The 12,016-nt window shown below is 43.3% G+C and overlaps 1 protein-coding gene across 3 annotated transcripts; it reads left to right on the forward strand.

Annotated features, from left to right (window-relative positions):
• Nucleotides 1-1,052: 1,052 nt before the first annotated feature.
• On the forward strand, nucleotides 1,053-5,868 carry LOC113463165 (putative disease resistance protein RGA3). Of its 3 annotated transcripts, none has more exons than XR_005514509.1 (3): nucleotides 1,053-5,054; nucleotides 5,148-5,212; nucleotides 5,307-5,868. XR_005514509.1 is itself a non-coding variant. In XM_039132849.1 (2 exons), exon 1 carries the CDS (start codon nucleotides 1,199-1,201, stop codon nucleotides 5,030-5,032), a length of 3,834 nt encoding a protein of 1,277 aa, XP_038988777.1. In that variant the 5' UTR covers nucleotides 1,053-1,198; the 3' UTR covers nucleotides 5,033-5,054; nucleotides 5,395-5,868. The 3 variants fall into 3 exon arrangements, 1 of the variants encoding a protein (XP_038988777.1); XR_005514510.1 differs by having other exon boundaries at nucleotides 5,395-5,868; XM_039132849.1 differs by lacking the exon at nucleotides 5,148-5,212 and having other exon boundaries at nucleotides 5,395-5,868.
• The last annotated feature ends 6,148 nt before the right edge of the window (nucleotides 5,869-12,016 follow it).

Genomic DNA, 12,016 nt, shown 5'->3' on the forward strand with positions numbered 1-12,016 from the left:
TTCTACTACTATAGCCGGGAAGAGGGAGTGGAGATGTGAATCATTAAGGAGTTCTTGTTGTAATAACAACCAACATTACATTTGTCACTTAAATAAAGACATTAAGGGTTGAGTCATGAATTAGATGATAGGGACTATTCTGCCCCATAAAAAAAAAAAAAAATCAGGTCCTCCAGAGTTTTTCATAAGACAAGGGGGCTGTTTTGGAATTGGGTTAAAAAAGGGACTAATATGTTAAGATCCCTCGAAGTTTTCATGCCGTACAGCTTTCTTGCCCATGTCTCACCTACAATTAAGATATACCATGCTGGCCCAAATCGGACGGAACAAGGGGTATCATACCGATTCGGTACCAATACCTGGTACGGATGGTGTATGGATACTCGATACGCCAAAATAACTCTATACAGTATTGTAACGACACTGTACTAGTGTGGCACCGGTACGGAGTCCGGTATCGAGACGACGACATTCCCTTAGTAATTCTTTTCCCAAGCTCTCTGTGCACAGCATGGCGCGCCTGCTCGGTGAGGGAAACAACCCAATCAGAATCTAATAAAAGCTAAGGAAACGAAAACAGACATTGATTTAAACACTTTTCACACGAAAAGATTAAATAAGAGAGTGCACAAGCTCTCCGAACGTGAGATTTGCTATAACCAATGGCAGGTGACAATTATTTAACATTGGTTTTGATGGTATGTGGTGATTATTTTGGACTAAGAATCTCATCAGCTCATTGACTGGCACAATGACCGATGTCGTTCACATGCTATGAGTGCGGCAAACTAGATCTTTTACTGATATAAACATGCACACTGGGAGCGGGTTGATCTGAACTTGAATAAATAAACTGACAAGTTAAGAAGGAAAATTGTGAATCGAATGCTGGACGCAGTGTATGGGCATAGTTTCTAGTAAAAGTTACAAGCACTCGAGGAGGTAATATCTCGATAAAACAAACAGGTCAGCTGAAATTACGGGTGGCTGCAATATTCTAGTGCCGAGCACTTGATTAAACTAACGGTTGGGCCTACAGATCTAGTGGGAACCTCTGTTTACATCAATCAGGGGTGGGAAAAGAAATAAAACAAGCTTCCAGAGCACCTACAGATCTGGTGGAAAGAGGAAGAGCATTTCCACCGAGTCACTTTCTTTGTGATCCATCAACTCTTGTCCACGAATCAATCGGAGAGTAATGGCCGACCTTCTTCTCTCAGCCTTGCTACCGGTGGTGATGGAGAAGGCAGCCGACCATGTTCTCCAACAGTTTGGAGTGATGTGGGGCATCCATGAGAAGCTAGAAAAGCTGAAAAGACAGCTGTTGGCAATCCAGTCCAAACTTGGAGATGCAGAGGAGCGACAAGTCAAGGATGCGGCTGTGAAGAGCTGGTTGGTAGATCTCAAGGATGCAGCTTACGAAGCAGACGACATCCTGGATGAGTTCAATGTGGAAGCAATGCGGCGGAAGGCAGAGATTCGGATCGATATGACAAAAAAGGTGCGCAGCTTCTTCTCCCTTGGCAATCCAGTTTCGTTTCGCCTTAAGATGGGGCGAGAGTTGCATGCTATTGTTGAAAAAATAGAGAAACTAGTGGACGAGGGAAATAAATTTGGTTTCACCGTCGAAACCCAACCCCAAAACAGGGACAGGCCACAAACCCACTCCTATGTTGATGAGTCGGAGGTCATTGGTAGGGAGGAAGATAAAGAAAAAATAGTGAAGTTGTTACTTGATCATGATGACAACCAGAATGTTGCAGTCCTTCCCATAGTTGGGATGGGGGGTTTGGGTAAGACCACACTGGCCCAATTGATTTACAAAGATCAGAGGGTGGAGAAACATTTCCAGGCGCTGCTCATATGGGTGTGTGTGTCGGATGAGTTCGATGTTGCAAAACTTGCTAAAGCAATAATAGCTTCAGCCACGGGGGTTCAGTGCGAGCTATCAGACATGGAGTTGTTACAACGCCGCCTTCGAGAAGTTGTAAGTGGGAAGAGGTACTTTCTTGTATTAGATGATATTTGGAACGAGGATCAGGCAAAGTGGGATGAGCTAAAAACTTTACTAGCAACTGGTGGAGAAGGGAGTAGGATTGTTGTGACTACACGAAGTGAGCGGGCATCGTCGATAATGGGTACCCTCGACACTTATCGCCTACCGACTTTGACTGAGGATGATTCTTGGGCATTGTTTAGGAAGAGAGCATTTGCAGGGGGAGCAGAAGAGCCTCAAAATCTCGTAAGCATCGGCAAGGAGATTGTCAAGAAATGTGGTGGGTTGCCTTTGGCAGTGAAGACACTGGGGGGATTAATGCATTCCAAGAGCCAGGAAAGGGAGTGGTTGTCCGTGAGGGATAGCGAGATTTGGGGTCTGCAGGTCGGTGAACATGGGATCTTACCAGCACTAAGGTTGAGCTACAGTGATTTGCCTTCCCATTTAAAACAGTGCTTTGCTTTTTGTGCCATATTCCCGCAGGATTACGAGATGGAAAAGGATCTGTTGACTCAACTATGGATGGCCAACGGATTCATTCCATCCGATGGAAGAAAGGAGTTGGAGGACAAAGGGCATGAGATTTTTAATGAGTTGGCTTGGAGATCTTTCTTTCAGGATATCAAGGAAGCCGAGGAGTACGGAGATCGCTCATACAGGCATGAACTTTATTCTGTAACAACATGCAAGATGCATGATCTCATGCACGATCTGGCACGATCCATTATGGGGAACGAATGCCTTAGCATACTGGACCCTGCCAGGTGGGAAGATGTATCTCAGAAAACCCGTCACTTGTGTACATCTGAGCATTTTCAATTGAACATTCATAGGACCCTGAATAGTTATCCAAATATTCGCACTCTTCTGTCCTCGATAAAGGGATTCCATACTAGTATTACAGTGACTACGGATTCGTCAAAGCCGAAGTCTTTGAGAGCCTTGGATCTACATAATACTACTATCACACGACTGCCTATTGCAATTGCATATTTGGAACATCTGAGATACCTCGACCTCTCTGGTACTTTTATAAGAGCAATACCTGAAGCCGTCAGCATGCTGGTCAACCTACAGACTTTAAAACTCTCTGACTGCGGGAATCTATGTAAGCTGCCCGAAGACATGCGAAATATGAGTAGCCTGAGGCATCTCTACATTGACAGATGTAGTCGTCTGAAGCAGCTGCCAGCAGGTATCGGGCAGTTGAGCAGCCTGCGAACATTGACCAAATACATCGTAGGCAATGATGCTGGAAGGCGTATAGGTGAGTTGAATAGCTTAAATCTCGACGGCCTTCTAGAGCTGTATAACCTAAGGAATGTGAGGGATGCAGCAGATGCTAAAGAAGCTAATCTTAGTTCCAAACATAACCTTTGCTCATTAATATTATGCTGGGATTTGATAGAGTGGTATCCCCCTTACTGTTATGCAGAAAGTGCCCATAGTTGTTTTGAAGAAGATGTTTTGCCGACAGAAAATGCTGAAGAGGTGTTGGAAGCCCTTAGACCTCATGGTGGCTTAAAGCAGCTGACAGTATGGCGCTACGGGGGTGGCAGCTTTTCAACGTGGATGATGGATTCTCTATTGCTGCAAAATATAATTGAAATCCATCTAGGAGTTTGCACAGAATGCCAACGTCTCCCACCTTTGTGGCAGCTACCTTTTCTTAAATTTCTCTACATGATTAAGATGGATAGCATCAAGTACATCTGCAGCAGCACCATCTACGGCAATGCAAGTGATGGCACAGTGCGAGCATTCCCCTCACTAAAAAGATTGGTGTTGCATACGATGCAGAGCTTGGAGAAGTGGTCAGAGTTTGAAGGAACTACAGAGGTCACATTGGTTTTCCCTCACCTTGCTGAGCTTAAGATCATTGATTGCCCAAATTTGATGACCGTGCCTGGGTTACCATCTCTCAAAAGTTTTGAAATGGAAGGAACTAATAAGCAGTTGGGCTTGATCTGTAGTCTGACGACACTCTCTTCCCTTAGCATTGGTGTCTATAAAACGAGCAATGGTACAGAGTCGCCTCCTCTTGCTGATCAGAAGAAAATGTCTTTCAGGTATTTCAGATCTCTTGAAAATTTAGCTATAACTGCATCGGAGGATCTGGCACCATTGCTGGAGGAGGAGGAGGAGATGAGAGGGCTGAGCTCGTCCCTACATTATTTGGAGATTACACACTGCAATTGGTTTTTCTCACCATCACAGCAGTCATCATCACCTTTGGCGTTTTGGAAGAACCTTAATTCTCTCCTATCTTTGAGGATCGATTATTGTGATGATCTAGTCTACTGGCCGGAGGCAGAGTTTTGTGGCTTAAAATCACTGAAGAAGATAAATATCTATGGTTGCAACAAGTTGGTTGGTTCGTCACCTTTGCCATTATCCTCCTCATCATCAGGGGATGGAGAGCTCCTACCAAACTTGGAAGAGCTGGATATTGTTCATTGTGATGGTCTGCTGGAATTGCCCAAGTTGTCTGCATCCCTCAGATCACTATATGTTGGCTACTGCCCCAAATTAAATTCCTTGACAGAAGGCTTGCGACATGCCACTTCTCTTGAGAGTGTCGATATTTCAGGTTGCCCAAGCCTGAATTCTCTGCCGGTAGATCTAGGGCACCTAACAGCACTCAAGATGATGTATATCAGCGAGCTTCCTAGCTTGAAATCTTTGCCACAAGGGTTGGGACAGCTCGCTGCACTCAAGGCTCTGGTTATTAAAAGTTGCAGCAAATTGTCATCTCTGCCAGAAGGTATGCAGGGCCTCACTGCCCTTCAAAATTTGTCTATTAGCCATTGCCCTCTGCTGTCATCACTCCCAGAAGGTCTACAACGACGATTCCCCGGACTTCAGTATCTGGTTATTGCAGGGTGCCCCAACCTAGAGAGGCAGTGTAAGAGAGGAGGACCATATTGGCACCTGGTCTCACGCATTCCCTATACCGAAATATTATCTGAGAGGAGGAGCAACTTCAGCACATTCCTTCCTTCCTTTTCTTGCTTTAGAAGACCATCTACAGTTTAATGTCACCCAATCCCCTTTTGAGGTACAATCCCATCTCTCTCTCTCTCTCTCTCTCTCAAATGAAATAGAAATTAGTAAGTACTATTATTTTATGTTCCCTCACATTCTCGTTCAGGCTGAGGAAATCTAGTGGCAAGTTTTAGATCAGTTTGTCCATGCTCGCTAAAGCAGTTCCTAAAGGTAATAAATGGCATCTTCTTGAGATGGTAGCCACACTACACTGTTCATATAAACTATTTTGAACCAATTCATGATTCTCCCAAGTATTTTGCAGGGATAAGAGGTCAAGTGGGAGCTGGAGGGATACACATTGGAATTTTTCATTCAGTTTTTCTCATTTTATTTTTCTCTTGCTATGTCAGATGAGCAGCAAATTTAGCTTCAGGATGAATTAAGAGCGTTCATGGTACAAGCAGCTTTCTTGTCGATCATTTCAGCATTGAACTTCTTGTTATTCTAAATCCAGTAACGGAAGAAACGACATACTATGCCTTGGATAATCTTTTCAAGGATTTACAGGCATTCAATGATCAAGTGGCTTCGTATGAATGTTCTTGATAGATTTGCTTTTGTTGTTGTTAAGCCTCTAAAGGGACACTAGGAAGAGATGAGCTTAATTCCCTTTCAGAAGATGTCATTTGGCATGTAATGTTATGTTGATTGTTTCCCCTAAACCTTATTTTATTTCATGTCTTTCAATATATAAATATTGTATTTGAAGACTTTGGTCGGTACTTCTGCTTGAAGATGGAGATGTTCATTAATTATTTGAACATTCACTTTGGTTGCTCTAACCATTTTTAAGTAGTATCATACAACAGCAATTTGATTGAAAATACTACTGAAACTAGCATGTTTTTCTTGTTTGCTTTTATGAGAAAATGTTACTAGTGATGTTTTCTCCCATGCTTTGGCACTTCTCTCATTAATCTGGAAGGAAGAAAAAGAATGGAGTTAAAAGAGTATTTTCTTGGAAGAGGGCCGCCATGAAGGCATTCATGTTTTCTTGCCACTCTTTGCCATTTTTTTCTGGGCAGTGAATTGGTAAGCTTCAAGAGAAAGAGAAGCTGAATTCCTTGTTGCTGGCACCTCTGTTTCTGATCTTGGGTGCAGATACTGGATAGAGGATCCTAGAGATAAAATCTAGAGTGTAGAGTGCATGACAATTCCTCTCCTTTTTATGTCCTTTATATATTTCAGGATATGTAGCTTTGTTGCTCCATAGGAGTTATTGTTATTTGTTCTATTTTCTTTATGGGTTGCTTCTATGCCTACGCCTCTATTACATGTAATTCAATTTGCCACACCTCCGACCCGAGATAGCGAGCCGGAGGTCGCGGCAACTGCCGCAAATTCATAGAGAACACTCCCCACGAGCATGAAAGGCATCTATCTCATTATGATATCCAAATCAGGCAACAGAAAAAATTTAAATAATAACATTCAAATTCTAATTAAATAGCAAAATTAAAAGTCTTACAAAACCAATAATATTCCAAAACTTGCATCAACTCTAAAACAAAATCTAATCTAAATAAAGATGTCAAAATTTTGTCTCTAATCGCTTTTTCATGATAAATCTCTAAGTTGAGCTAATTCTTCGGATATGTAAAGATAGTAAGAAATCATATAATGAGTTAGACAACCTAGTAAGCAATGAACACTTTAGCCAGATAAATCAAATAATAAAATAATAATAATATACTTAAAATTAAGTATGCAAAATACATAGATTCAAAGCAAAATTGGTACGCTATCCGATCCCTTCAAATTTCGAATCTTGTTTCATAAATCAATTATCTTTCAAATCATCTAGTTCATCTCGACAGTTATGAGCTATGACCATATTTATACTATATGGCCGGGCTAGAATATGAGCTCATCAAAGTGCCAACATATAATCTCCCCTCGCAGGATGTCGATATGCCAGTGTATAACCCCCACTAGTAGGATATCGATATTTAAGTGAATAATCTTCACTAGTAGGATGCCGTTATACCAGTGAATAACCTCCACTGGCAGGGTGTCAATATACCAGGGAATAACCCCAACTAGCAAGGTATCGATACATGGCCTGGCTACGAGTCCAAATTGTTTCGAAGCAAAAACCCGGTTGGATCAGTACATGCATGCTCAGCGTGATTGAAAAGCGCCCGCTTCGGCCTTTGATCCACTACCTTCAAAGCTAATCGACAATCGCAACAGCAGGCGTCATTAATACCAATGCTAGCTAACCCGTCGAGGTGCCAAGTACCTTGTGTAGTCGATCTCCTCAGGAGGCCAAGGCCATCCCAAAGAGACAGCATACGGAAGATGTCATTTCCTTCTCTGATGCCGATCTAGGAGGAATACATACTCCTCATGATGATACTATAGTTATTTCTCTTACAATTGCAAAATATGATGTAAAAAGAATATTTGTTGATAATGGAAGTTGGGCCGACGTGTTGTTCTACGATGTTTTCAAACGAATGAAATTGCTCGTTGAACAACTTCAGAAGGTCAGCACGCCCCAAGTCAGCTTCTCAAGAGATTCTGTCCCCGTAGAAGGCGTGATCAATCTACTGGTCACCACGAGACAAGAGCCTTGAAGCCACACCTTGAGGCTAGACTTCTAGGTGGTCCGGGTCCCCTCAGCCTACAATGCAATCTTGGGCTAACCTAGCCTCAATGCCTTCCAAGCTATGGTATCGACCTATTATCTGCTCGTTTGGTTTTCCATAAGAAGTGGAGTCGGAGAAATCCGTGATGACCAAATGGTGGCTCGCTAATGCTACATGGACACCCTCAAGGGAAAGAAGCCATTGGAGACTCTACTAATTGAAGAGTTAGACACAAGAGACGAGCTCAAGGAGCAATAAGGAGAACCGGCCAAGGAGTTGGTGCAGGTCCTCCTAAGGGAAGATGAACCTAACCGGGTTGTGTAGATCAGCTTGAGGCTAGATGATGAAAATTGGGCCAAGATGATCGGCTTTCTCCGTGCCAATGCTGATGTCTTCGCCTGGTCAGCCACCGATATGCCAAGTATAAGCCCTAAGGTGATGGTTTACGAGCTTAACGTGGACCTAACTCACCGACCTATGCAGCAAAAAAAGAAAAACTTCGCCATAGAAAGGCAACAAATCATAAACTGAGAAGTTGACAAACTCTTGGAGGTCGGCTTCGTTCGTGAGATACATTATCCAGACTGGTTGACCAATGTTGTATTTGTCAAAAAGGCTAATAAAAAATTGTGAGTTTGCATCGACTACACCGATCTAAATAAGGCATGCCCAAAAGACAGCTTTTTGCTTCCAAAGATTGATCAACTCATGGATGCGACCTCTGGACACCAGCACATGGCGGCATACCAATGGAGAGCAACATGGTACTGCAACTCAAGGGTCAAGGGTAAGCTTTTCCGACCTGGCAACCTCGTCTTGAGAAAGACTGAAGCGTCACAACCAAGGGAACTAGGAAAGCTGTGCCCAAACTGGGAAAGTCCATACCGAGTAACCGAAGTAGTGCGACTAGAAACATACAGGGGAGAGAACCTTGATGACACTCCAATCCCACGAACTTAGAATTCCGACAGCCTTCGTGTCTATTGCCAGTAAGATCTATTGCATTCTAAGTTTATTCCTAATAAAAGTCTTCTTGTTGTATTTCTATCTTTCAGTTGGTCAATTATGACAAGCGTATTCAACTCGAGACACCTCGAGAACATCTAGGACCCAACCTAAGGGACAGCTCGGGAATGCTTGGGCCCCAACTTAAGGGACACTCTGGGAACCCCTGGGTCCCGACCTAAGGGACACCCCAGAGATGCCTGGGACCCTGACCTAAGGGACACCGCATGAACGCCTAGGCCCCGACCTAAGACCTCCATGGTCATCGATAGTTTGGTAACGAAACCAACTATATGGAGACACCTCATACTCTTTTGGGATCTTCCTATGCCGAGCTCACTCAGAATTCAAAGCAAACCCAAAGGCGAACATCTGAAGATCAACCGAGGAGTGCCATATGGGGCAAAAATCCTCGCTGATCCTCTGGTCGAAATCATCTAAAGATCAACCGAGGAGCACCAAATAGACCAAAACTTCTCGCCGATCCTTTGGTCGGAATCATCTAAAGATCAACCGAGAAGCGCCAGATAGGCCAAAAATCCTTGCCAATCCTCTAGTCAGAATCATCTAAAGATCATTCGAGGAGCGCCAGATGGGCCAAAAATCTTCGTCGATCCTCTAGTCAGAATCATTTGAAGATCAATCGAGGAGTCCAAGATCGACTAAAGGATTTGAGTCCTTGGAGCAGTGAGGGAGTGTACTTTTTGAACTTCCAAGGAGGGCTCTTGGGTCGTTGTGAGCCACTCTCGTGCCGAGGTGAAACACTCCTCAGCTCTCTTTACTCCTCACACCCCCTCTTTCCTCCTCAGGGTGGTCTCCCAGTAGCAGACTCGCGATGGGAGGCCATGGCTTCCTCCACATTGGCATATTTTTCTGCTTGTGCCATCATTTCGGCGAAGTCGGTGGGAAGTGCTTCTCCAAGGAGAAGAGGAAGCACAACATTCGTAAGTTGCTCTTCATTGCTAATATTGCGACCAACTGATCCAGGTTGCAAATTCCTTCATGATCGGCTGGGCGAAGGGGGATTCCGAGGAGAAGTTAAGGTCATTATTCGCCCTCGGAGCTTGTCCCTTAAGGGTATGAATCTGCCGGCCCGTCTCCTCGATTGTCCTCTCGAGGTCGGCATCCTGCTGGGATGGGGGCTCTATGTGGCAAGGAGGCGAGAGGCTCGGAGCGGAGTGCTTGCCGGAGTGGGGGCTCATAGTACGCAATGTCCCATCCCGGCCAAGACTACTTCATCAAGTGTGTCGACTCTGGCAAAACCACTTCGGGTCTCGGATTTGAGAGTGGTGGTTGGCCAGGTGCATGTGGCCCGCCAGTGACTGAGAATAGTGGCTAGGTTGACCAAATTCCTACCGGATTAGTTCCAACCATGTTGCTGCTTGCTGCAAGCTCTGAACCGTCGCAGTCAATGTCTGCACCTATTGAAGGAGCAGGTTGAACTACTCATTGTTCACTGGTGCAACACGTTGTTCCAACGGAACATGTTTCGTGATCTGTAGTGATCCTCGTGGGTCGGAGCACGGCATTGCAAGGTGTGAGACGCACTACAAGCTCCTCGCAACCTCATGTTGGCTATTTCTCCCTTCACTTGATACTGGTGTAGTTGGGGGCAGGCCCTTCCTCTAACGCCAATCTGCTGCCACTGAATCCTAGATCGAGGTTGGAGCGCAGCTCAACTGACCTTAAGGTCGGTAGATACCGAGCCGGATAGGGTAGCTGAGGTGATAAGGGGTTGAACTTCTCTGAGGATGGCCTATAAGAGTCTGTTTGCTGAAGAGTTTCTAGCAGAGAACCCTCTAATGCCTAAGTCAGAATAGAGAGGCAACAATGGAAGGAGGAAATTTCGATAGAGTAGAGTTCTCAAGTGGCATGATCTATGCCTTTTTTTGAGGGCTCTCGGACTATCCCTTTATATAAGGTGGTCGGTTTTGTCGTTATCTAGGTCGATACAACATGTAACAGCAGTCAGTTGTACATCTATGGCATGGGCATCATTTCTCGTAGACAGCGTATAGCCCAGGATGTGCACCGACTGTAGTGTTGTCATAGCCGTGGACTGCCGGATCTATCAGCCCTTGTCGGCATGTGTCGATTGATCCCTTAGCTGATCGGCTTCTCAACTGGGGCCGAAGTAATCTATCACATACCCGACTTGATGTGCATTTGTTATCATTTGTGTGACATGCACATATCCTTGTCTCATACACATTTCAGCCCTTACGCGCTTTTTATACTTAGGCTAGGGTCTACAAATTAAAAGCTATCAAAACATGATATCAAAACAGAAATTTTGGTTAGAAGGTTCTGATTGCTAAATGATAGTCAAACTATGGACCACAAGTTAGTATCTTTAGCCTATGTTATATATTTTTATTATTTTCTAACAAGTAAGTATACATAGGAAAAAATAAGTGTGCAAGTTGGATTGTTGAGCTTAGGTAAGGGCCACATTGAGTCTAATTTGGTTAGGATTTTATCAAACTCAACCTAATCAAACAAAGAATGAAATTGGCCATCCAAACTCAAATGCCAACGAGCTTTGGAAATATCAACTCAAACACAATAGATTGAAAGGCTTTTTAGCATGAATGCCCTCCTAAATATCGAATTTTGCATGGATACCCTTCCAAAATTAATATTTGCATGTATACCCTCGTAAAACACTTACTTTACTATTCTACTCTTTTTTTATCCTTATTTTTGTATATGTACCCACGCCATCTAACACCGTTAAAAAAATAATGGTTTCAAATTAAAATGACTAAAATACCCTTAATGGGTAGATTGCAAAGAGATATTTATAAGGCGATCACGATGGAGGATAAAAAAGTAATTTCAAAATTTTATTTTATTTTTAATTAAAATAAATATGTATTTTTATTAACGGTGTTAGAAGACCGTTATATTAGGGGCATTTATGCAAAAATAGTATTTTATGAGGGTACAGAAATAAATATAAATTTGAAGAGGGTATTCATGCAAATTTGTATTTTTAGAAGGGTATTAATGCAAAAAAACTCTAGATTGAAATACCCAATCTGAGTGGGAGCATTAAATGTTAGGAACCCTCATATGTCATGAAAATTTCGAAATAATTTTCAGATTGCAGCGGAAAAACATATGCGGGATCCGTTCATCGCATGAACGTATTTTAAACCATTCGTTTGTAGATAGATTAGAATTAAATTATTTTAAACCATTTTAAAATCATTAAGAAGATCAGATCTTCACCTTGTGCGGGTAGATGATCTCCGCAAATCTGATTTACGTGGTATTTGATCAAGGCTCAGTGGAAGCCGCACACGCGTCCGGCCTCTACAGGTATCCACACGAAGTACTGACTCGATCGAAGCCTTTAGATCTCACCGGGGTG

This window comes from Phoenix dactylifera, chromosome 13 (assembly GCF_009389715.1).
Source record: "Phoenix dactylifera cultivar Barhee BC4 chromosome 13, palm_55x_up_171113_PBpolish2nd_filt_p, whole genome shotgun sequence".
In the NCBI taxonomy this organism is placed as follows: domain Eukaryota; kingdom Viridiplantae; phylum Streptophyta; class Magnoliopsida; order Arecales; family Arecaceae; genus Phoenix; species Phoenix dactylifera.